General features: G+C 47.1%; 1 protein-coding gene across 1 annotated transcript; it reads right to left on the reverse strand.

Moving 5' to 3' along the window:
• Positions 1–1,376: 1,376 nt before the first annotated feature.
• Positions 1,377–3,992, reverse strand: LOC147855621 (uncharacterized). Its single transcript, XM_087330320.1, has 3 exons — positions 3,771–3,992; positions 2,327–2,775; positions 1,377–1,932 (listed from the first exon to the last, which is right to left on the reverse strand). Exons 1-3 carry the CDS (start codon positions 3,933–3,935, stop codon positions 1,485–1,487), a joined length of 1,062 nt encoding a protein of 353 aa, XP_087186446.1. The 5' UTR covers positions 3,936–3,992; the 3' UTR covers positions 1,377–1,484.
• Positions 3,993–27,262: the final 23,270 nt, after the last annotated feature.

Below are 27,262 nucleotides of genomic sequence, written 5' to 3' on the forward strand. Positions count from 1 at the left end.
TAGAGAGGATGACTGAGTGAATGAGTAGCCCAATAGAGTGTTTGCAAGGTAAGGTGGCTTATACAATATGTGGCATAACATAAATTCTTTAAGGAAGTCATAGTTTGTCCGTAAAACGATATGGTTATTGCAAATCCAAAAGATTGAATGGAAGCAGGGGAAGATAATCATTACATGAAATCATGGATAGGGGGAGATAATAACAAAGCAGTGTATATATATATACCATAACTGATCAAGATAGCCAACCATATGCACAAACAGGCAGGGCAGAATGAAAATAATTATAATAACCGTCTGTAGAATGAATGAACAAAATCTGAAGCACAATCATGTTCGAGGCAATTATCGTTCTGCTACAGCTAAGTACAAAGCACAGATGGGTACTGTAGTTACCTGACTAATGTAAGCCAGACAACTCCGATGCAATCCTATAGCATCAAGACTGCTTGTAAAATGTGTGTATCGCCAGTCTAATCTGATATAACAGACAGGGCTGAATCACATGCTTTTTCTTATAATCCGATTTGTTTGTTTGATGGAGGCTTCCTATAGCACCAAGATTCCTTGTAAAATGTTTGTATTTGCCAGTCTACTCTGATATATAAGAGGGCTGGATCACATGCTTTTTCTTCTAATCTGATTGATTCAATGGAGGCTTCCTAAAGCATCAGAGACTCCTTGTAGAATACTAAAATGTTTGTATTTGCCAGTCTAACCTGATATATAACAGCACTGGATCATATGCTTTTTCTTCTGATCCGATTTATTCGATGGAGGCTCTCCTTTATAATCATTATACCAAAAATGAGAGATGGTTTGAGGGTTTTGAGCTTTAGAGGTCGGGGTGCGGCTCACTGTGGCTCTAATTAAACGCAAACATTAACTTGAATACACCACATGGCATCTCCGAAGAACATCTGCTCGCATACAGGATAATGTACTTCTCCAGCAAAGTAGCATCTTCTCAAGTGATAGATATATTCTCATTTAACCTAAACCAACACCACATCGAGCAGAAATGAAGCTTCCTATAGCTAACTTAAGGGAAATTAAGGAATGTCACTCACTCATATAAGTAGTTGAGCATCATAAAACAAAATGTGCGGCATTTCAGAGGATTTCTCTCCCTTTATTTTTTAAGGGAGCCCAACATATAAGGACTACTAATCTTTACAAGAATGCTCTTACAAAACTCATGAAATATATGGTGCTTTTGCAGTTGGATAGATAAAGAACAAATATCCGATGCCAATATTGTAGTTCTTCTGAAGTGAGAATATTTCCATCCAAGCCCACACCGATATTCTAGGCAACCAAATCTTCTCAAATGGTAGTGATTACACAAAAACAAGGCATCAAGCAATGATGAATATTAATAATAACAATAATACTATAGAAGGGCAGTAGTAGTCATAACACAACTTAGCAAAGGTTTTCCAGGGTATCTATCTATCATACAGAGTAAAGAAATTATAAGGGATTCACGGAGAGCCACTAGTCAGGACCTTCTTCAAGCTGGCTCTCTGCTCTGCCGACAAAGTGGTGGGGAACTTGATCTCAAACTTCACCTTAAGGTTCCCTTTCTTCCCTGGCTCTTTCGCAATAGGCATCCCTTCGTTACACACAACCTTCTCGCATCCAGGGTAAATTACTTCAGTGCAATTCATGGTAAGTGTCTTCCCATTCAGTAGTGGGATTGGAATGCTGCAACCACCTAAAGCTTCAGCAAGTGTGACCTTCTGGATCATTATCAGATCGTTCCCGTCTCTCTTGTACAACTCGTGTGCTTTTTCTTCCACAACGAAAATCAGATCTGCAGGAATCAAACCCGATTGCTCATTCCCTTTCTCGACGAAAGTAACCCTCGTCCCCTTCTTCCAGCCAGGGTTTATATTGATGGTTAATATCTCATCCACAGTCATAACCTTCCTGAGAAATCCATTTTTACAACACAAGAGAAAAAAAAGATCGCATCAAATCAATACTTTTGACTGTACAAAGAATGACCTTCCCCAAAAAACAATATAAAAATCATGAGAAATATGACTGAGGAGAAAGACAAATACATAAATGAACATCCTGACTTTTGAGGAAAGGCATTACAAAGAGCAAAGAGATACAACCATTAACTATGGTTCAGAAAAGAGACTAATAGTTAATGCTGACGTGAATCAATACATCAAAGGTAAGAAGGAAGTCAATCCAATGACTGATTAATGAGATAACTGCATGCATTAATCACTCGTTTGAATGAAGGGAAGAAAAGACATATTCCAGGGTAAAAGGAGATCAACTTCATTACAAAATGTGTTACACTACTCACCCGCCAGGACCAAGAACATTGCGAGAGATCTTCATCTTCCGAATAGATCCACTATAAAGCTCTTCCAATGTACATGGTAACTTGTTCTCAATCGGTGGAGCTTTCATCAATCCATCAGAAGTCCCTTCTTGAAAAGCATCAGTGCTAAACGTCCCATTCTGTGGACCCATAGGCCTGTTATTGAAAGAAGCACTCTTCACTCCCGGGAATGAGTTCGGTTTACCATTGAATCCTTCTGGCCTGCCATTAAAAGATGCACTTTTCATTCCTGAAACTGGATGCATTTTACCAAAGACTTCAGTAAAGATGTCCTCGGCCTTTCTGTGGTTGAATCGCTGACCACCTCTACTGCTTCCATGGTCTCCTTGCGCTTCTGCAGGTGGGAACTCCCTCAGGCCTTCTTCTCCATATTGATCATATATATCTCGTTTCTGCGCATCGCCTAGTACCTGCAATCAAGTAGAATTTGTGATTATACAGCATGCTTGAGTCGGTGAATCATGGGCAGATTTGAACCCTCGATCAAAATGCACAGCTAATCTTTGAGAGTAAACTTAGATTTGTAATCTGCAATCATGTAGAAAAGGCATATAGCTAATTTGTAAAAATCAAGGGGGATTTAGAACCCTGCAATCAAGTCTGGAAATTAGCATGATCAGAGGGCATTGCTACGTTGTGAAATAATTGCAGATCTAAACTCAGTATCAACTTAGCATGATCTAAACTCAGTATCAGAGGGCATTGCTAAGTTTTATCTGTGAAATAAAAGCAGATTTAGAACATACAATGAGGTAGAAAGTGTACATGGTCATATAGCCTAATCTGTGAAATAATGGCAGATTTAGAAACTTGTGATCAATTAGAAAATGTATAATTCGAAAAGATCATTTAACTATAATTCGAATCCCTACAGCATGATTTTCGACAACAGGGAATAGTACCTCATGGCATTCCTGTATGATGAAAAGGTTTAGCTTATCTGGGTAACAAAAACACAATTCATAAGCCGGATTGTGAATAACATTTATTCTCAATAGGCAGGACTGTCAAGGAAGGATCATAGAACCTTAGGGTGTTGCGATTCAGAGAGAGACAGAGAAAGATCACTCAGAATATGTGACCAAGAAGAGAATGTACGATCGCTAATCTGTGGAACAAATGCACGTTCATCATCCTTACAGAGAAGCACACAAACTTCTATCTGCTTATTGAATGAAACAGGAAAGATGCGAAGGAGATAGGGGATGAGAGAGAGAGAGATAGATATGGCAGAGGTGCAAGAACAACGAAAACAGTTACAATGTCTGCATGAGAGAGGAATTTCGTTGCATTCCAAGGAAAACAGAGACAATGTCAGCATAAGGATTGAAGAGGCAACCAAGAAATCAACAGAGAGAAAGGCACAGAAAGACAGAGAGAAGGGAATCGATCGTGTATGAATCACCTCATAAGCTTCGCAAATCTGTTTGAATCTGGCTTCTGCCTCCTTCTTATTTTGAGGGTTCTTATCAGGATGCCATCGCATAGCAAGCCTCTTGTAAGCTTTCTTCAGATCTTCCTCAGAGGCATCGCGGCTCACCTTCAAGCTCTCATAGTAATCTACCCCCATATCCCCTCTCTCTCCCTCTCTCTCGCAACACCACCAGATTAGCTTTTACTGCACTCCTCAATGTCAAATACCTTCCATCGTATCTCCTTCTTGATCTTCCAGTCTTTCTTTCGATCCCTTTCTTCTGATCGGAAGCAATGCAGAACAACAGCAAATCTGGACCCCAACTATTTCCTGCTGGAAAATTTCTTCCGTTGTTTCCTTTCTTTCTTTCTTTTCTTTGAATCAGAGGCAATGCAGAGGGGAAATTTCTGAGCCTGAGATAGCCTGTCGAGCTTCTTGGGAAGTTCGTGTTCTTTCTGCCTGTGTTTTCGTTGTCCTCTGAAGTGTCTTGACTGATCAGAAGAATGCAGCGGGAAAATCTGCACACGAACCAGCTCGCCGAACCTTCTTCCCTATTCTCCCGCCTAATCAGAGCAATTGTATCGACCAAATCTGGAACAAACACAGGATAAATCTTCCTTCCTTCTTCTTCTTCTTCTTCTTCTTCTGATCGTCAAGTCTCCCACAGAGAAAGGCTTACAAAAACCCACGTCCTTGATCTTGTAAGAAGAAGAAGAAGAAGAAGAAAAGCCCCTCAAAAAAACACAGTGGCAGAGCTCGATCAGGGGACCCAGAGAAGGAAGGAAGGAAGGAAGGAAGGAAGGAATGGTGTGCTTCTGATTCTGGTTCGAGCAAAGGAAGGGCAGAGCAGGAAGGAGCGGGGAAACCCTAAAAAACGGAACTGTGTGGGGATCAAGGGAATGAATGAATGAATGAATGTGAGAGAGAAACAGAGAAACAGAGAAACAGAGGCAAAAGAAAAAAGGAAGGTATCCATCCTCCATAGTTTAACAGTTATGCAGCATACTTTGCATTCGCGAATGTTTTAACCCTTCGCGTATGGTAAACACCCTCGGAGAATGGTAAATACCATATAACTATTTAATATTAATATTATGAGGTAAATAAACCTATAAATAAATAACCTTTAAAAAAGGGGGGGAGGAAAAAGCACGAGAATGTTTGAATAACATTCGCATTCGTTTTCCAACGTAGGAAAACGAATGTTATGCTAGACGAACACGAATTGTACGTACTATGTGGACCTCAGATGAAGCAAAGCTATGGCTATCACATACATACATACATACATACATACATACATACATACATACAGAAAGATGTACATATTAACATCTTCTAAGACCAAAATTGGCCCATGAGACAATTGGTTTACAACGTGAATGGGGTATTTACCTATTCATCGAAAGTAAAACTAAAAATAAAATAAAGCTTAAGCTAAACAGTTCTTAGTAAGAAAAACATGTATTATAAGGAAATGATTTTATACTAGGGCCTAGTTTCATTTCCATCCAAGTCTCTCGAAAAGAAGCGGGAGGTCAAAGGGTTTCGATGTGGATGTGGCCCGTGGTGGTCCCAATGTAAAAGGTACCCCCCCAACCATAGCTTCTAGGCAGCATAGCTCATGTTCCCTTATCTTCTTAATCGTTTCTACTCCATGTCAAGGAACTTTGAAACCCAACATCCGAGGGCATTTGGTTGTTCTTTGCATTTCAGCTTCATCAAGATAGAGGCCGAGTGGTGTAGGTGTGTCCACATTCATCGTCTCCCCTAGTTCCTGAAAAATTACATTAGTTACATGTTGGTGAATATTAAGAGAGTTATGGTTAACACTTTGTAATTTATTCTCCCTATGTTGTTTTAGCTCTAAGATATACCTACCCAATCTCTTTCTATACGGGGGGCTATCTAATAGTTTGGAGAGGGCGAGAGAGGGTCCTAGTATGTCTTGGTATTTCGCCCTTATCTCGATATAAGTTGGACACTTGCATGTAAAGTGATACTCATCCTCTATCTCTATGTGACATAACTGACATAGCCTTTCCTCTTGAGGGACTCTATTAGCACGACCATTCTCAAACTCAAGTTGGTGAGATGATATCGTAAGTTATCCAATGGCCACCCTTAGTGCATTTGATAAGAATGTATCTAGATATTTTGGTCGTGTCATAAAACTTTATTTAGAGAAGTGCAACAAGTGTTCAACATTTTAGATGTGATTGGCTCTCGTGGGGTGATCCGTTTATATCAGGTGTAAATTTGCCATATTTCTTGGCATATTACGCACGAGTAGGGGGAGTCAAAGCGACGTTGGAAACCAGCAAGGGAAGGCCGAGACGGAATGTTGGTATTGTGGCAAGAAAGGCCACCAAGAGAGTGAGTGCTGGAAGAAGCGTGCTGATTCAGATAAATTGGGATCCGACAGAACCAGACAACGGAACTAGCAAAGCTCGCACTACGCTGAAGGATCAGAAGGGATCGAAAAAGGGCCAACCTTTGTGATGAAACACAAGGCGAAATCAATGAATAAGACCACTTCCGGATTGGAGGAAGTGTGGTATGTTGATTCGGGAGCATCTAACCACATGACGAGACATGAAGAGTGGTTCTCGTTTTTGGAAAGGCATGAGAAATTGGGAGTTGTTGAAACCAGAGACGACACTCCTCGCCCGATTGAACATGTCGGAGAAGTTCCCCTCAGCCATGTCGAACATAGAGGGAAGATCATGAATGTGTTGCAAGTTGTCGTGAAGATCCGTCACTACGCGCGGATCATGAGGCGGAACCACCGGGGTTTTGGACCAGAAGGACTCAAAGTTTGCACCAGCTTTAGTGAGAAAGGAATTAAGATAGATTGAAAGAGAGAGAGAGATTGAGATAAGATAGAACACTTGACTTTAAATTGAGAGAGATTAAGATTGAACTCTTGACTTTAGATTTGAAGAACAAGATTGATATATCAATCGAATAACAAATTTCTTACTTTTAATGTCTTGATTAATACCTCGCTCCCCTTTTTTTATTTTCTATCCACTCTTTTATAGATGCCCCCATGCATATGATGCATGTGGGGTACAAGACATGCATAAAATCCATGATGCATGTTTGCCATTTGGTGCTCATGCGTTACATGTGATGCATAATAACCATGTCACTCATTTAAGCTCTTATATGAGAATTTTCAAGTAAAACTATAATGAAAAAAATATATATATAACTTTAAGGAAATGACTTGGCTTAGTGGTAAATATATTGCTTTTTGTCTTGGAGGTGCAAGGTTCAAGTCTTTCTTACATCGCTTTTAAAGCACAAAATACTATTAGGCTTTTGGACCAAATATCTTTAAAACACCATGCACCACGATCAACCGATTCGTCCGGTCTGGCCCCGTTCGGTTCGCATCTCGAGGTCGCCAGATGTTGGATGCCGGTCACCAGTCGCCGGACAAAACCAATGAACTTGGCTACATCCATTCGTCAAGTCATTCAACTCATCCTTTCTATTCTCCACATAAACATAAAGATAATAACTTTTGCTCTTCCTTATATATGGTGAGATCCTTATTTGTCTTGTCTATGTGGGATATCTCACAATTTTTTATTTTTCTCTTTTTCTTTGCAAACTTCATACCCACATAACTTGACGCTCATATGTTCGTTTGTTATGTAGCAAAGTATATTCAAAAGCTCTTCAAGATCTCCATCTTTTTGTACCAAGATATTAAACTTATTTACATTATTATTGTTTCATATTGTGTGTGAAGAACCACACTCAATTTTGTATGTTCCATGCAATTTTCACACTGTTGCCGAAAATCTTCACGACAACGTTTCGACAATTACAAAGAACCTGGTGTCGGTTAGACAGATCGTCGACCAGGGGATGCAAATGCAGTTTACGCATCTTGGGTGCTTCACCAAGGAAGAGGGACAATTCATCGCACCAGGGCGTTGGGACAAGAGGATGTTTATCCTCGACACCAACAACGTAGGCACCGCCTTGTTCGCAAAAGGACGAAAAGTCGAGTCGGATATCGACTTATGGCATAATTGGATCGGCCACGTCAACTATTAGAGGCTTCAAGACCTGTAATCGAAATAGGTTGTTTTCGGATTGCCAAAATTTTGTGGTTGGAAGGCCCAAATTTGTGAAGCCTGCCATCTCAGGAAGCAACACTAGCTTACGTTCCCCATTGAAAGAAATCAGAGTTGTAACAAGCTCGATCTAATACATTCAGATGTCTGGGGACCGTCATAGAATGTTAGTCTTGGCAGGAGTCGATATTTCGTCTCCTTCATTGACGACTACAGCCGGCACACATGGATCTACCTATTCGAAAGGAAAAGCGAAGTTTTCGATTGTTTCTGAAACCTGCAAAGTCTTGTGGAACGAGAAACGGAGACGAAGATCAAGTGTCTACGGTTGGATTGTGGAAAAGAATATTTTTCTGGCCAATTCAATAGTTATCTACAGTAGAAAGGAATTTAGAGGGAATTCAGTTGTAGATACACACCGGAACAAAACAGTGTGGTCGAAAGAAAGAACCGGTCTATTGTGGAGGCGGCACGAGCCATGCTGGAAGAGAAGAGCATGCCCAAGTTCTACTGGGTTGAGGCGGTCTGGACGATCGTCTATATCCAAAACCGGATCGGGGATAAGGTGTCAACACATGCTATATTTCAGGCGCAAGCCGAATTTAAGGCACCTTAAGATATTTGGTAGCATTGCCTATGTGCATGTACCGGATGAGAAGTGGGGGAAGCTGGACCCTATCATGAAGACATACATTTTGGCATTGCAAGGATTCGAGCCCAAAATGTCTTGGTCTATATGTTAGACCTTTAACCATTATAATAACATATATGATGTATAGTTATAATAAAGGCCATTACGAGCCAAGAGACAACTGAGTTACTCTTGCGAGAGGTGTTTCGGCATCATGGTCTTCCTAATGATATTATCAATTATCGGGGTCCCTAGTTCATCTCAAAATTTTGGCGGCACATGTTCAAACTCTTACATACTTCTTGCAAACTCTCTTCCGGTTACTATCCAGAAACTAACAGACAGAGTGAGCGCACCAACCAAACAGTAGAACAATATCTTCGTTGTTTTGTCAACTATCAACAAGATGATTCGGTTTATCTATTACATTTGGCGAAATTTGCTTACAACAACTCACAAGATTCTTCTACTGGATATTCCCCATTTTTTGCAAACATTGGGTACCATCCTTGTTGGACTATGGTTGAACATCTCAAACTCCCGAAAAACCCGACTGCTGAAGATTGGCTCACCCGACTCCAAGAAGTTCAAGATATCCTTTTGCACCATTTATGGATGCTCAAAACACTCAAAAGAAGGTTGTTGACCATCATCGACTACGTTTCAAGTGGGAGATCGAGTATGGCTTTTACAAGGTCGCATTAAAACAACCTGACCTTGTTGCAAATTGGATTATCAACGTTTTGGCCCATATGTGATTTCTAGTAAGATCAATGATGTGGCATTTCGCCTTGATCTTTCCCCTCATATGCATCTTCACCCGGTCTTCCATGTTTCACTTTTGGAGCCATACACAATCAACTCTATTCCAGGCCGTCTTACATCTCCCCCACCTCCAATCGAAGTTTCAGATGGCTCCGAATATGAAGTTGTTGTCATTCTCGACTCCAAGATTGTTCGCAACAAACTGTATTATTTGGTTGACTGGTTAGGTTATACACCTAATGATTGAACATGGGAACCTCTCGAGAATCTTGCTAATGCCTCCAAAATGGTTGTTGCGTTTCACAACAAATATCCCCATAAGCCAAGTTCGAAATATTGTCTTCTGACTCGTGGAACTCATTGTTGAAAAGAGGGGATAATGTCATGAAGACATACATTTTTGCCTTACAAGCATTCAAGCCCAAGACGTCTTGGTCTATATGTTAGACCTTTAACCATTATAATAACATATATGATGTATAATTATAATAAATGTATTATTAGTTATTACAAGATATTTAGAGTATTCTCGAACATTCTAGGATATTCCATGATTATATTAAATATCATAAATATTCTAGAACATTCTAGAATACTCCATAAGGACCTATAAATAGGTGTCTATTCATTCATCACAACTCATTCGGTTCAACACTAGTTTGTAGCCCCTTAGCCTACACTTTGTAATCCTTGCTCTCTTATAATATAAACACTCTTTCCATTTCTAGTGCTCTCTCTCTCTCTCTCTCTCTCTACCTTCTATTGTCATCTTATCTTTCTCTCTCCTATTCTCAAGTCTCGATAGACCCAAAGTCGGAGAAGTGTATCCTTGTTGGCTACTCACATGAGCAGAAGGGGTATAAGTTCTACAAGCCCCGGACAAAGACGATTCGAGTAAGTCGAGATGTCAATCGACATCCTGGTACTCTCTACCGACTCCGACCTTCAACCCCGACCCAATTCCGGAGGATGAGGCCAGTGAGCCCGAAACGATCTGGGCAGAAGATGAGGAAGGATTCGACACTCTAGACGAGAGTCCGATCTCATTCCGGCTAAGTGAGCCGAATGAGCGACTGAGTCGAAATGACCAGTCATATGAAGAGTCGGCGAGTAGTGGAGACTCGTCTGACTTTCCCCACGTAAGGAACCGAGGAGATGGTTCATGTGCAAAGAGAAGGGGAAGAAGAAGATGTTGGAATATGACTCTGGTAGATATGAGTCGGATCAGAGTGAGTCTTATTCCGGAAAGAAATAAGGCGGATCTTGAGAAGAGAAGTCTGAGTCAGTCAAGAGAGCCCAAAAATCGACAAAGCAGAAATTGCGCCGATCTACCCGCTAAAAGCACCCCGTAGTTCGATACGGATATAACGAGTATATGGCGCATCATTATGTGTACATGGTGAAGGTGGCAATCGTGCGCGAGCCGGTGAGCTACGACGAAGCGGCTAAGGATCCGAACTGGCAGAAGGCCATGGAGGAAGAGATGCATGCGCTCATGGAGAATGAGACGTGGGACTTGGTGGACGTACCGAAAGGAGTGAAGCCGATCGGTTTTCGGTGGGTATACAATGTCAAATACAACACTGATGGCTCCGCCAACCGGTACAAGGCCTGGTTAGTGGCAAAGGGCTATGCGTAACAGCACGACATCGACTACGATGAGACATGCACGTCGATCGTAAAGATGACGACCGTTCGTGTCTTGCTTGCGGTGGCAACGACGAAGGGGTGGTATCTACATCAAATGGATGTGAAACATGTGTTCCTGCAAGGTGATCTTGAGGAACAAGTATACATGGTTCAACCCCCCGGATTTCAGTTCGGAATGAACACATCGGTCGTTTCTCGGCTGAAGAAGTGCCTTTACAGACTCAAGCAAGCCCCTCGCACATGGAACGCGAAAATCAAGCAGTGACTGCGTCGGATGGGGTTTGCCGCGTCGAGGTCAGACTCTTCCCTATTCATTCGGCGAGGTCGGAATGGACTGGTAAGCATTTTGCTTTATGTTAATGATTTAGTCATCGCCGACACCGACCTGGCCGAAATTGACCATGTCAAGTCCGAACTCGCGGCATCGTTTGACATGAAGGATCTTGGGGACCTTCATCACTTCCTCGGGATTGAAGTGATCCGCACCTTGGAAAGCATATTGATCAGTCAATGCCACTATGTGTTGAGTATGCTCTTCAAATTCGGTATGACAGAATGTAAGTCCATCTCAACTCCTCTGGATAGGAATGTTGAAAACGTAAGTGTTTGCGGAAGCGTAAAACAGAGAACACAGAGAGAGAGAGACAGAGACAGAGAGAGCAGAACGTAATTTCAAAATTATATCAAGACTCTGTATACACACTGTGCTAAGTAGCACTATTTATACAAGTCCTCTTGGGACTGACAGAAGTACCATGTACTTCAATGCTCACACGAGCATCTGACAGTTACTACGAGACTATAGCTACCTAGTAGTCTATCCTATACTAGGCTTCCAATTGGACTTCCGGTTACGGATTGCACCCAGCCTCCACTGCTTGCCGGTTCGGTTGCTCACCGTTCATACCGATCCGTTTCGCCCGATCTGTCTCGCTTACCGGCTCCGGCTTATTCAGCCGATCCGGCTCCGGTTGAGCTTGCCGCTCAACACTCCCCCTCAAGCTCAACCTGAGGTGGGGTCGTAGTGTTGACCTCTGTGGTAGTTGGTTCTTCCAACCAACTTCCCCTGGCGTCACTCCTGTTGGGATTTCGGTCCCTCCGGATGGGATGTCCGGAGATGAATGACGGCAAGCCCGGTTGCGGTTACGGAACCGGATGATGAAGAGTACCCGGCATGAAGCCGGATAAAGAGTACCCGGATACGGAGCCGGATGATGAAGACCCCGGTTACGGAGCCGGATGCTGAAGACCCCGGTTATGAAGCCGGATAAAGAGTACCCGGATACGGAGCCGGATGATGAAGACCCCGGTTACGGAGCCGGATGCTGAAGACCCCGGTTACGGAGCCGGATGACGAATGTACCCGGATACGGAGCCGGATGATGAAGACCCCGGTTACGGAGCCGGATGACGAATGTACCCGGAGAGAGATCCGGATGCGGGGACATATTTGTGAATATGTTTGCCAAGAGCCCTTGAGGCTATATTTGTAAATAGCCCAAAAGTCATATGTGTATAAATATGACTTAGGGCAAACAGTTTTATGTTGTTGTTGCTCATTTTCTGTTTTCCACGAAGAGGGAGCGAAGTGAGAGCAGCCGAGAGAGTGTGAGAGACGAAGAGGTCGTTGCCTCAGTGTATTACCGCCGCCTGTGGCGAAGACTGTGAGCTCAAGGTTGTTGCCTTGTAGCTTCATCATTGTACATCTCTGCATATAGTGATAGTTGGAGTTTGAGGACTCCCGTGGTTTTTCCCACTTAGGGTTTTCCACGTAAAATATCCTGTGTACTCTTCTCCCCATTATCTTCGTGTATTTTGTAATTCCTGTTTTCTGAAAGTTAATCCTATTTCTCGGTTGTGGCCGAGCACTGCGTGTAACAAATTGGTATCAGAGCGACGGTAACACAGAAAATGGAAGGCGGCGGCAGCGGGCAGCCGATGATGATGGTGCTGAATGCACAGAATTACGCCGACTGGAAGATCAAGATGGAGGATCTTCTGATTGTTCGGGACCTGTACGAACCGATTGACAGGTCGGAAATACCGAAAGGGGTACTTGAGTCGGAGTGGAAGCTCCTGAACCGGAAAGCCGTAGCGACGATCCGGCAATATGTCGATGTAAGTGTCCTGCAACATGTGGCGAACGACACCAACGCATACGAGATGTGGAAGAAGCTGTCGGGCCTCTATGAGAGGAAGAATGCGTTGAACCGGACCTCCCTGATGAGGAAGATAGTGAATCTCAAGTACCGGGACGGCGAGAGTATGGTAGAACACGTAAGCACGTTCATGGGATTCGTGAATCAGCTTGCGGCGATCAAGTTCCCGTTGGAGGATGCAATGCAAGCCATCATCCTGATGTGTACATTGCCGGAAAGCTGGGAGAACTTGGTGGTGACTCTCAGCACCTCGTGCACCGAAGATAACTTGTCCTTACAAACTGTAAAGACAAGTATTCTGAATGAAGAAGCGCGTCGGAGAGATAAAGAACCGGTCTCCGACTCGAAGGCGCTGCTTACCGAATCGGAACGGGGAAGACAGTGGAACCGGAGTCCGCAAAGACGGGAGAAGTCGGGGACCCGGTCGCAGTCAAGAGGAAGGCCAACATGCTTCCACTGTGGGAAGCCGGGGCACTTCCGGAAGAATTGTCGGCATTACCGAAAGGACAACGGAGCCGACGACACCGATTCGAAGAAATCACCGGAGAGAAACGGTGCATACCGGGGAGCCACGGACCGGAGAGGTCCGGATCGGCGAGGGCAGGACCGGAAAGGAACGACGGCACTTGCGGCAAGTGAAGAAGAGATAATGCTTATTACCGAAGAGAGGGAGCTGAACCTTGCCGGTGTAGAGATGACCTGGGTGGTCGATTCCGGAGCGTCGTTCCACCTGACCCCGGAGAAGAAATACTTCTCATCCTACACAGCCGGTGAGCACGGCTGTGTCCGGATGGGAAATGAAGGTACGTGCCGGATAGCCGGCATAGGAGACGTGTGGCTGATGACATCAACCGGATGCAAGATGCTGTTGAAGGATGTGCGACACGTTCCGGAGGTCCGATTGAACCTGATCTCGGCCGGGAGGCTAGATGATGAAGGCTACACGGGTAGCATCCGGAACGGTGTCATGAAGTTCAGCAAGGGGAGCCTGATAGTGGCTCGGGCCCGGAAGGTCAACACACTGTACCTGATGAATTCCCGGCTATGTCTGGAAGAGCTGAATGTGGCAGCCGACACTGCCGGTGAGCTGTGGCACAAAAGACTGTGCCACATGAGTGAGAAGGGGATGAAGAGGCTTGCAGAAGACAACCTCATTCCAGTGAAGCATGTGCACCTGGAGAAGTGCACCGACTGCCTGGCCGGTAAGCAAAACCGGACCTCCTTCCACTCAAGGCCACCGACGAGACGTAGCGCACCATTGGAGTTGGTGCACACCGATGTGTGTCAGGTAGAAACGAAGTCACATGGCGGAGCCCAGTACTTCGTAACATTCATTGATGATCACAGCCGGAAGCTGTGGACGGCACCGTTGAAGACAAAGGACCAAGTGTTGTGCGTCTTCAAAGAACTCCACGCGAGAGTGGAAAGGGAATCCGGCAAGAAGCTGAAAGCGATACGAGCGGATAACGGAGGGGAATACCGGGGGCAGTTCCAGGAGTACTGTCGCTCGAAGGGAATCCGGCTCGAGTTTACTGTGCCGAAGACGCCGGAACTGAACGGGCTGGCCGAGAGGATGAACCGGACCATAATGGAGCGGGTCCGGAGTATGCTGGCGCATGCGAAATTACCCAAGGGGTTTTGGGCTGAGGCAATGTCGACGGCGACATATGTGATAAACAGATCACCCTCAGTTCCTTTGGACGGAGACACGCCGCAGAGAGTGTGGACCGGTAAGGAAGTGTCCTACCGGCATCTGAAGGTGTTCGGGTGTCTCGCATACGTGCATGTGGCAAAGGACCGGAGAGGAAAGCTAGATCCTAAGACCCGGCCATGCATATTCCTCGGTTACGGCGACGACGAGTTCGGCTACCGAGTATGGGACCCGGTCGACAAGAAGATATTCAGGAGTCGAGACATCATCTTCATGGAGGACAAGACACTCGCCGACTGGGAGTCGGAGAAGAAGATGAAGAGCTCCAAGTCGATCGGTGAGGATCAACTCTACGAGGAGCAGTCCCGACCGGCAAGGGACCGGTTAACACTCGAGGATCCGGCCGAAGACGGTGAAGAAACAGAACCGGCCGAAGAAGATGAAAATGATACCGGAACCGGCCCCGATCCCGAAATGGATTCGGATGAAGAAGAAGAATCGGAAGAACCGGTTACCGAAGCTCCCGAACGGAGATATCCTCTAAGAGAGAGGAGAGCCCCCCGGAGATTTCCGGAACCAGAGCACGTGCTGCTAACCGACGAGGGGGAGCCGGAGAGCTTTGAAGAAGCAAAGGATGACACCCAGAGCCGCAGGTGGTTGAGTGCCATGCAGGACGAGATGGATTCCCTGCATGAGAACCACACATATGAACTTGTGGAGTTGCCGAAAGGAAAGCGGGCACTTCGAAACAAGTGGGTGTTCAAGCTGAAACCGGGAGATGCCGGAAACCCCACGAGATACAAAGCCAGGATCGTGGTGAAGGGGTTCCAGCAAAAGAAGGGCGTCGACTTCGACGAGATATTTGCCCCGGTAGTGAAGATGACCTCCATCCGGACGGTGCTGAGCATAGCGGCAAGCATGGACCTCGAGGTAGAACAGATGGACGTGAAGACAGCATTCCTTCACGGTGACCTCGAAGAAGAAATCTACATGCAGCAACCGGAAGGATTCGAGAAGAAAGGGAAGGAGCACCTGGTATGCCGGTTGAAGAAGAGCCTTTACGGACTGAAGCAGGCTCCCCGGCAATGGTACCGGAAGTTCGACTCCTTCATGACCGACGAAGGGTACCTCAAAACGCAGTCCGACCACTGCGTGTTTGTGAAGAAGTTTGAAGGAGGAGACTTCCTAATACTCCTCCTGTACGTGGACGACATGTTGATCGTCGGACGGGACCAGGTCAAGATACGGATGCTGAAGAAGGCTCTTCACCGAACCTTCTCAATGAAGGATTTGGGTCCGGCGAGGCAAATACTAGGGATGCACATCATCCGGGACCGGAAGAAGAAGCAGTTGTGGCTGTCACAGGAGAAGTACGTGACGAAGGTGCTTCACCGGTTCAACATGTCGGAGGCAAGACCGGTCGGATCGACCCTCCCGGCAAACTGCAAGCTGTCCAGCAAGCAAAGCCCCAAGACAAAGGCTGAAAAGGAGGATATGATGAAAGTACCATATGCCTCAGCCGTCGGGAGCTTGATGTACGCCATGGTATGTACGAGACCGGACATCGGATATGCAGTCGGAGTGGTGAGCCGGTACATGAGCAATCCCGGCAAAGAGCATTGGAACGCGGTCAAGTGGATACTCCGATACCTGAAGGGCACGGCAAACGTGTGCCTCCGATTCGGCTCCGGTAAGCCCGAACTCGAAGGCTTTACTGATTCTGATATGTCGGCTGATGCAGATACCAGCCGGTCCACATCAGGGTATGTGATGACGTATGCAGGGGGAGCTGTTTCGTGGCAGTCGAGGCTGCAGAAGACGGTTGCGTTGTCAACCACGGAGGCGGAGTACATGGCGGCTGTTGAAGCCGGCAAAGAAATAATATGGATGAAGGACTTCATTAGAGAGCTCGGTATCCAGCAGGAGGAGTACCGACTCTACTGCGACAGTCAGAGTGCCATCCACCTTGCGAAGAACGCGGCCTATCACTCCCGGACGAAGCACATCCAGCGAAGATATCACTGGATCCGGGAAAGGATAGAAGACAAGGAGTTCGTGCTGACGAAGGTCCACACGGACGAGAACGGGTCGGATATGCTGACCAAAGTGCTCACACCCGACAAGCTGGGAGCGTGCCGGAAGAGAGTCGGATTGGAGAGACATCCCATGCCGAAGTGAAGGGGGAGTTTGTTGGGATTTCGGTCCCTCCGGATGGGATGTCCGGAGATGAATGACGGCAAGCCCGGTTGCGGTTACGGAACCGGATGATGAAGAGTACCCGGCATGAAGCCGGATAAAGAGTACCCGGATACGGAGCCGGATGATGAAGACCCCGGTTACGGAGCCAGATGCTGAAGACCCCGGTTATGAAGCCGGATAAAGAGTACCCGGATACGGAGCCGGATGATGAAGACCCCGGTTACGGAGCCGGATGCTGAAGACCCCGGTTACGGAGCCGGATGACGAATGTACCCGGATACGGAGCCGGATGATGAAGACCCCGGTTACGGAGCCGGATGACGAATGTACCCGGAGAGAGATCCGGATGCGGGGACATATTTGTGAATATGTTTGCCAAGAGCCCTTGAGGCTATATTTGTAAATAGCCCAAAAGTCATATGTGTATAAATATGACTTAGGGCAAACAGTTTTATGTTGTTGTTGCTCATTTTCTGTTTTCCACGAAGAGGGAGCGAAGTGAGAGCAGCCGAGAGAGTGTGAGAGACGAAGAGGTCGTTGCCTCAGTGTATTACCGCCGCCTGTGGCGAAGACTGTGAGCTCAAGGTTGTTGCCTTGTAGCTTCATCATTGTACATCTCTGCATATAGTGATAGTTGGAGTTTGAGGACTCCCGTGGTTTTTCCCACTTAGGGTTTTCCACGTAAAATATCCTGTGTACTCTTCTCCCCATTATCTTCGTGTATTTTGTAATTCCTGTTTTCTGAAAGTTAATCCTATTTCTCGGTTGTGGCCGAGCACTGCGTGTAACAACTCCGCCTTGCTCACGCTCCTCGTCCGGTCCGGTCCCGTTTGCCGCGACCCCTTTGGTTCTGCGCGCCTCGACCCTCTCGGTCGGCATGTCTGCTCAATAGGCCCATCTCAGCACTCACGTTGCTGTGACTCCGGCGCTTGCCGATCCGTCGGATCTCCCACGATGGCATCGACTTCCGCTGTGTCTGTGTCCTCTTGGCCTTCAGTCGATCCGACTCATCCGGATCCATCTGTTGATCCAAGTCAGCTGTCTCTGACTCGTTCCAGCTCTTGTCTGAATCGGTACACTCCGATTCGACTTCCGGCTTCAAGCCTCTCACCACATCAGACCACTTCCGAGTCTTGGCCTTCTCTATGCTTCCCTCGGCTTCTTCAGCCGGTGAACCGAAATCGAATTCTTCATTCGACTTCGCATCATGGTCAGTACCGTCGTGATGACCTCCGCACATCATGCACTTCTCTTCCTGAGTGCACAACTCTTCTTCACAACCGCTTGCTCCGACCTGTTCGGATGTGTCGGCTTCCTTCATCTTCTTGTCTCCTCTTCTTCCGGTTCTCCTCTTACCGACGGGTTCAACAATTTTTTGGCCTTTGCCCGTTTCGGTAGAGACTTTGCCCTTGCTTCTCCCCCTCAAGTGTGGCACGTCAAGATGCTGAATACCAAGCATGTCGGTAAAGTGCTGCAACTTGTCCAATCCGAGCGGCTTGGTGAAGATGTCGGCAACTTGCCGATCCGTATGAACATACCGTAGGTCAACTTCACCGCTCAGGACCCGCTCACGCACGAAGTGGTAGTGCACCTCGATGTGCTTTGTGCAAGCATGGAACACAGGGTTCCTGGCGAGCTGCAAGCTGCTCATGTTATCGCAGTAAATCGGGATCCGGGTCGGTACCTCGATCCGCAATTCTCGCAGTAGTCGCTGAAGCCAGATGGCTTCACAAGTGGCAACGGTAGCGGCCCGATACTCAGCCTCAGTGCTTGACAAAGCCATTGTGGGCTGCTTCCTGCTGCTCCACGCAACGGCCGCCCTACCTATGGAGAACATGTATCCGGAAGTGGAGCGGCGATTAGACACATCGTCGGCCCAGTCAGCATCTGTGTAACCGACAAGCTCTTCGGGTATACCCCGCCGGTATAGCAGTCCCCGGTCCTTAGTGCCGCTGACATACCGTAATATTCGTTGCGCGCACTGAAGGTGCTCCACGGTCGGCTTCTGCATGAACTGACTTACCATGCCGACCGGATAGCTGATGTCGGGTCGGGTGATGGCTAAGTAGATCAGGCTTCCGACAACCTGTCGGAACCGTTTCTCATTGTAGGCCGGTTCGGAGTTGGGACGGAGCTTCTGGTTCCGGTCCAAGGGTGTGGAGACAGGTCGGCAATCCGTCATGCCGAACTTATACAGCATATTCAACACGTAATGTCGTTGTGAGAGCAATATGTCGTCGGGGGTCCGGATCAGTTCGATCCCAAGAAAATAATGAAGGTCCCCCAGGTCCTTCATTTCGAATGCGTCCGACAACTGGGACTTGACGCGGTTGATTTCGGGAAGACCCGGTCCGGTGATGACTAAATCATCCACATACAAGAGTATACATACCGGACCGTCAGAGCCTTGCCGGATGAAGAACGAAGAGTCCGACTTAGAGACAGCAAACCCCAGCTTACGCAACTGGTGCGTGATCTTCGCGTTCCACACTCGGGGGGCTTGCTTCAAGCCGTAAAGCGACTTCTTCAGTCGGCATACCGCCGACTTGTTCATCTCCGATTGAAATCCGGGGGGCTGAGTCATAAAGACTTCTTCTTCAAGCTCTCCTTGAAGGAAGGCGTTCTTCACATCCATCTGGTGAAGATGCCACCCCCTTGCCGTAGCAACCGCCAGTACCACATGAACCGTCGTCATCTTCGCCACAGGAGCGAAGGTCTCGTCGTAGTCGATTCCGTGGGTCTGTGCGTATCCCTTCGCCACTAACCGGGCTTTGTACCGGTTAACAGAACCGTCGGCGTTGTACTTGACCTTGTACACCCACTTGCATCCGATCGGTTTACAGTGACGAGGAGGATCAACTAGGTCCCAAGTTTCGTTGGCATCGAGTGCACGCATTTCTTCGTCCATAGCGGCACGCTAATTTGCGTCCTTTGCCGCTTCTGCGTAGCTCTCCAACTCACGCACTTCTGTCACCTTAGTCATGTACGCATAATGATGCGCCATGTATTCATTGTACCCGTACCGCATGACGGGATCCTTCTGGCGGGTTGATCGGCGCAACACACCGTAACCTGATTTGAGTCCCTTCTTGGCCAGTTCGGTCTTCGTTGCCGAAGATCCGCCTTTTTCTTTTCCGGAGTCGGATACGTACCGATCCGACTCATCGTTGCCGGTTTCGAATTCCGGCATCTTCCTCTTCCCCTTCTCTTTGCGCGTGAACCGTTTCCTCAGTGCCTTGCGCGGGGAGAGCACGACAGAGTCTCCACCACTTGCCGTCTCTTCATCCGACTGGTCCAACCGACTCAGTCGCTCGTTCGGTCCACTCAACCGTAACGATTCCGGACTCTCATCTTGAGTCCCGGCTTCATCATCCTCTGCCAGGGCTGATTCAGGCTCACTGGCCTGATCTTCTGGCATTGGGTCGGGATCGGAAGTCGGAGTCGGTACGGAGTACCAAGATGCTGATTCATCGAACTCAACATCCCGGCTAACTCGGACTTCCTTCGTCTAGGGGTTATAGCACTTATACCCCTTTTGCTCTTGAGCATAGCCGACTACGATGCATTTTTCCGATTTTGCATCCACCTTTCTCCGCTTCTGATCCGGCACATGCACATACGCTATGCTGCCGAATATCCAAAGGTGTCTTAAGTTCGGCTTGCGCCCGAAATACAGCTCATGAGCTGACACCTTGTCACCAATGCAGTTTTGTATGTAGACGGTCGTCTGGACCACCTTCGCCCAGTAGAACCGGGGCATGCTCTTCTCCTCCAGCATTGCCCTTGCCCCTTCGACGAGTGTCCGGTTCTTCCTTTCGGCCACACCGTTTTGCTCCGGTGTGTATCTGCAGCTGAACTCTCGCCGAATTCCCATCTGCTGCAGATAACTAGTGAATTGGCCGGAAAAATATTCCTTTCCGCCATCCGACCGAAGGCATTTGATCTTCCTCTCTGATTCCCGTTCCACCATCTTCTGGAGGCTCCGGAAACAGTCGAAGACTTCGCTCTTCCGCTCAATGAGGTAGATCCAAGTATGTCGAGTATAGTCGTCAATGAAGGAGACGAAGTATCGGCTCCCGCCAAGGCTTACACTTTGTGCCGGTCCCCACACATCCGAATGGATGAGATCGAGCTTGTTACGGCTCCGGTTCCGTTCGGTGGGGAATGGAAGCCGGTGTTGCTTCCCAAGTTGGCAGGCTTCACAAATTTCGGTTCTCCGGCCGCTAAACTTCGGCAAACCGAAAACGACTTGTTTGGTTTGCAGGTCTTGAAGCCTCCGGTAGTTGACGTGGCCTATCCGCTTGTGCCACAGGTCGATGTCCGACTCGACCTTCTGTCGTTCCACGAACAGAGCGGTGCCAAAGTCATTGGTGTTGAGGATAAACATCCTCCCGTCTCTGCGCCCTTGCGCAATGACTTCGCCCTCATCCTCAATGAAGCACCCGAGGTGCGTAAACCGCACCTGCATCCCTTGGTCGACAATCTGACCGACGGACACCAGGTTCTTCGTGATTGTCGGAACGTGTAATACGTTCATCAGCTTCCCTTTCTGTCCGACGTGGCTTAGAGGGACTTCTCCGACGTGCACGATTGTGTGAGGAGTGGCGTCTCCGGTTTCGACTACTCCTGGTTGATCCGGTTTCTCCAGAAAGGAGAACCACTCTTTCTGGCTCGTCATGTGGTTCGACGCGCCGGAATCAACATACCACACTTCCTCCGTTTTGGAAGTGGTCTTCTTCATTGAGTTTGCCTTGTGATTCATCACCAAGGTTGGCCCCTTACCGGCCTTTCCGGTTCCAGATCCTCCTGATCCGTTTGCGTAGTGCAAGTTTTGCCGGCCATCCTTACCGATCTTGCCGGATCCGGATTTGTCCGAATCGGCACGCTTTCTCCAGCACTCGCTTTCCCTGTTGCCTTTTTTGCCACAATACCAGCATTCTGTAGCGGATTTGTCTTGCCGGCCTCCGGCACCGCCTTGACTCCCCCTACTTGTGGAAGTCCCGGAACTGCTGTCAGCACGCTCATAGTGCCTCCGTTCCTGCTCTTGCCGGCCGCCTCCATTGCGTGCCGACCCACCTCTTCCACCACGCCCACAGAGCCGATCCGTTCCCGTGTATAGCATTCGGTTGTCCGGGGATGCACTGTTAGATGCACCGGCGTGGTTCTCCTCTACAAGGAGCATCGACTATAAGTCGAAGAATGAGGGGGTATTCTCCCTTGTACACACCGCAGTCCGGAACGCTCCGAACTTGGACGTCAGGCCTCCGAGACATACCTGCACCATCTCGTCTTCCTCTACGGTAACATTGATAGAGGCGAGCGAGTCGCAGATCTCCTTTATCCGGCCCGTGGAGTCTGCCACGGACATGTTCTTTTGTCAAACATTGCTCAACTCCTGTCTGAGTTGCAGCTTCCGGGCAGTGGTGCTTGCGGCGAAAACCTTTTTCAGGTTCCCCCAAGCATCCTTCGGTGTCTTGGCGTCACGGATGTGGCTGAGCAGCTGATCGCCGACACTGGACGCGAAGCAGTACATCACCCTGCTTGCCGCTTGTTCCCATACCGGGAAGTCCTTGTGTGCCGAGTCTGGCGCCGCATCATTCGCTCCTTCGACAAAACTCCAGTACCCGTGTCCAAGCAGGTACTGGTGCATCTTGTAAGACCAGGATGCGTAGTTGCTCCTGTCGAGCTTCTCCACCGGGAGCGACGTAGCCATGCCTCTATCCATGTCTTCTACTGTGTCTGTTTTCGACCTGTTAGGGTTTTCTTCTCAAGAGTAAATGTCTGTAGCAGAGGTTCTCAACCCTCGCGCTCTGATACCATGAAAACGTAAGTGTTTGCGGAAGCGTAAAACAGAGAACAGAGAGAGAGAGAGAGAGAGAGAGAGAGAGCGAGAGAGACAGAGAGAGCAGAACGTAATTTCAAAATTATATCAAGACTTTGTATACACACTGTGCTAAGTAGCACTATTTATACAAGTCCTCTTGGGACTAACAGAAGTACCATGTACTTCAATGCTCACACGAGCATCTGACACTTACTACGAGACTATAGCTACCTAGTAGTCTATCCTATACTAGGCTTCCGATTGGACTTCCGGTTACGGATTGCACCCAGCCTCCACTGCTTGCCGGTTCAGTTGCTCACCGTTCATACCGATCCGTTTTGCCCGATCCGTCTCGCTTACCGGCTCCGGCTTATTCAGCCGATCCGGCTCCGGTTGAGCTTGCCGCTCAACAAATCTGAAGCTCCGCCCAACTTTGGAACGCATGCAACCCAAAAAGTTTCCGCCAAACAGTCGAAAGCCTCATATATCTAACCATCACCCGGCCGGACCTCAGCTATCCGATTGGACTGATTAGTCAATTTATGGCTCATTCAACGCTAAGTGCATGCCCATGTGTCTTCGTATGACACAACGCATCGGACCGTGAAGAAGATTTTGGGAGAGTATCTCTCCGGTGGCTGAGACAATCGTTCAAACCATCTTGGGATGATTGAGGTCGTCGTATCATCACTGATGATCATCTCTTGAGTAGTTGATCCACTTTATGGGTCGCTACTTAGGCTGCTCTTTGAGTTAGCTTGACCCGTGGTGGCGGCTTGCCATGTTGCCGCTCTAGTGTGTTGTGCTAGGCTATCAAGAGAAATCAAGGCGTCCTAAAAAGTGACTCTTATGACTTCAATTTGTAGTCGGTTTGTGCATCTCTGACTCGTTGAAAACGACGTCCGAACTTTGGATGATTTGCCTGTTTAACAAAGGAAAACACATTTCCGAGATCGTGGCTCAAGCTTTTGATGATCATCCTTAGGCACAAGTGTGAATGCTTCACAACCAAAAATACGTAGCTTCTCATAATTCGGCCTCTAGCCAGTCTAGAGCTCCTGCGGAATATGAAGTCCTAGAAGCCTACTTGGGAACATGTTGATTATGTGCACTGCAGTGAGTAGTGCCTCAGCCCAGAAACCATTCGATAGTTCAACAAGTTGCATCATGGTGACAAATCGTTCCTGAATTGTCCAATTCATGCGTTTTGCAACGCCGTTTTGTTTTAGACTATATGGAGTTGTCAGCTCTCATCTGATCCCACATTGTCAGAAATATTTGATGAATTCGTGGAGTGGAATTCTCCACCATTATCCGGTCTTAAGCATTTCAACTTTGGGCCTGATTGATTTTCAACCATTGCAAGCCACTCTTGAAAGATCGTGAACACTCGATCGTTGGTTTTGATCATATACGCCCACACTTTTCTTGTTGAGTCATCAATAAACGTGAAGATGTAGGAGGAGCCGCCAAGAAACTAATGTGGCATCGGGCTATAGACGTCCGAATAGACTAAGTCAAGGGACTCAACTCTCTTGGCTCTCTTGTTGGGTGTGAGACATCAATCTATTTGCCGTATTGGCAGTGCACACAGAACTGGTGGTCAGAGAATAAGAGTTTGGGGATGTATTCGGCTTTGGATAAATGCGTAATGCCGGCCTTGCAGAGGTGTCTGAGTCGGCCGTGCCACAATGATGACACAGGAATGTTGACCAGAAACAAGTCCCCCTCTCTTAGTGTGGACTATAGAGGGTACATGGAATGTACTTTTTGTCTTCGAGCAAGCCGGTGTCGCGAAGTTTCGCGCGCGCGTGTTACTTGGGTGGGACCATTGGGGTCTTGGACTAGGGAGTACTCAAGGGATAGAGAAGACCCGAGGTTTGCTTTACGACAATACTATTTCCCGACCCCTTCCTGAGCAAGGACTCATTGCCCTTTGTTTTGTGAGGCCAGTGGCTCTCGTTGATCACGACTCGTCGACCTTTCGAGATCACCACATGAGCCAAGTGATCAAAGTGGTACAAGCAAGATGAACACACAAGGGGACAATAACACAAACACGAATGCATGTACGTCTTTATGAGGAGGAGAGGTGCATGGGCACGCCCGAACGCTCCCTCGTCACAAGACGTCGAACATACGAGTGTCATGATATGGCAAGACTCGAACCCATGACCTTATGGTATATGGGTCGAGCTCTTAACCATCACACCATCTATTGTAATTCATATGATATTATTTTCATTTATGTTTAATTATAAGAAAGTAATGTATATTCCAGATTTCTCTGGAACATTCTAGAAGTTTCAGGATTACTCCTGACAACACTATAAAAGAAAGCACTAGGCATTATGTTGAACCAAATTGGTTCAACGCCAGTCTTAAGCCTCTCAGCCGCTTTGTACTTATCTTTTCACATAATATATTAGTTGTTGTCATCATCTTTCTCTCTCTCTCTCTCTCATCCTCGCTATCTCTCTCTCTCTCTCCTCTTCTCACTTCCTTTCTCGGGAATCTTACGCAGTCCCGTCCTCTTAGTACTAATAGTACTACTCTTCTTAGTACTAATTCCATCTTTGCTTTAGTGCTATTCCTGACAGTTTGAACCAATTTCTTCCTTTCCTCCAGCCTACTTGTCGTTCTCCCTCATCCTCCTACCCTTTTCCCTATACTATGGCTACTGTTAGCGCCCAAGAATATCAATCCGTTTTCTCCGAGTTACAGTGCCTAAAAGAAAAGTTTGTTGCCCTGGAACAAGAAAACCAACGGTTGATAGGGGATCTGCAACAAATCGCTCTCGAAAAACAACAAACGCAACAACAACATGGGGAGTTAGCATTACTGGTACAACAACTCGAAGCAGCGTTGCAACAACAAGGATCAAGTCCCCAAGGATTTCATAAAGAACCCAAGATTGGACTTCCTGTGAAATTTGATGGAACGCGATCGCAATTCCGGGGATTCCTTAATCAGGTACGCTTAGTCATCCAGATGCATCCTTCCCGATATCCCACTGATGCATCTCGAGTCGGCCTAATAGGCACGTTACTTAGCAGCTCAGCCTTGGCATGGTTCGCTCCGCTTCTAGAAAAACAATCACCCTTGCTTAATAACTTTGAAGATTTTATTGGTGAGTTTAAAGCCTGCTTTGGAGATATCGATAGCATCAGGACGGCGATCAACAAGATCCGAAGATTGCGTCAAGGCGATCGTCCAGCCTCTGCCTACGCGGCGGATTTCCGTCTACTCGCCTCAGATATTCCCTGGGATGATCAGGCCCTCATGGAGCAGTTTCGCTACAGCTTGCGCAATGATGTCAAAGATCTGCTTTTAACCTTCCCCGAAGAACCAAAGTCTCTTACGGAGGCAATCAGTCGAGCGATCCGATGCGACAACCGCCTTTTCGAACGGTGTTCAGAGCGTCAGTTACAAATACCACGCTCTCGGCCAGAACCCACATACGCCTCAGTCACGGCTAAACCGTTTGCATGCGATGTACCCCAAGCCAATATTCCGACACCGATGGAGATCGACACCATGCGTCGACGCGGCCCGTTATCGGAAGAAGAAAAGCAACGACGATGTGCCAATCGATTATGTCTTTATTGCGGTGGACCAGGGCATATCGCCATCAATTGTCCCCATAGGCCAAGAAGACAGGTAAATCAAATCGTCGCTTGTACTAAACCCGAGTCAATTCTTCCCTTCGGAGTGTCTGATAGTATTAATAGTACTAATAGAGTGTCAGATAGTATTCATAGTACTAATAGCCCAAGTATCTCAAACAAATTTGAAATCCTTAGTCAATTAGATGAAGAGTTAAATGATTGAGTCCAGCCAAAATAGGAGCCGTTTGGTTGGACAGCAACCCTAGATCTGTACAACCCATTAGTGGTTCCATTCCTTCCAAGCAAGTTAGCAATGTGTTCCTAGCCCAAGTCATTGTTAGTACTAAAAGTACTCCCCCAGTACCCGTCCTAGCACTCTTAGATTCCGGAGCTAATTCCTGTTTCATGGATTGAAATTTTGCCCAAGCTTCTCAGATATCCCTAAGAAAACTTCCTTGTCCCGCATATGTAGTAGTCATTGATGGTAGTCCCATTGCTTCCAGGAATATTGTAGAAGAATCAGAACCCATTCAAGTTGTCCTAGGTAGTTTTGTGTGTGTAATATCATTTAATATAATTAGTAGTGCAGAGCATCCCATTGTCCTAGGATTACCTTGGTTTGAATTACATAATCCAACCATAGATTGGAGGACAAGAGAAGTCCAATATCGACCACCCCAAGAATCTACTCACCGAGTTTCGACCATTTCACTCCATCAATTACGCGAAGAAGGACACAAGGAGGCAGTGTTCCTATTTGCAATATCAATACACCCTTCCAGCACTATTAAGAAGGACTCCTCAGTACAACTTCCGGCAAAATATCATCCTTATGCCGATGTATTTGACAAGGTAAAAGCCGGTACCCTTCCTCATCACCGTCCCTATGACTGTCCCATCGA

The sequence above is a fragment of the Azolla caroliniana genome, unplaced genomic scaffold (assembly GCF_043228905.1).
Source record: "Azolla caroliniana isolate FFs.n. ecotype wild unplaced genomic scaffold, voAzoCaro1.0.p SCAF_14, whole genome shotgun sequence".
NCBI lineage: Eukaryota > Viridiplantae > Streptophyta > Polypodiopsida > Salviniales > Salviniaceae > Azolla > Azolla caroliniana.

Coding starts and splice junctions, on each gene's coding strand:
- LOC147855621 (XM_087330320.1), bottom strand. CDS start 3,935: ATGGGGGTAGATTACTATGAGAGCTTGAAGGTGAGCCGCGATGCCTCT. Junction 2,776..3,770: donor AGATTTGCGAAGCTTATGAG/GTGATTCATACA, acceptor ACTTGATTGCAG/GTACTAGGCGATGCGCAGAA. Junction 1,933..2,326: donor AATGTTCTTGGTCCTGGCGG/GTGAGTAGTGTA, acceptor TGGATTTCTCAG/GAAGGTTATGACTGTGGATG.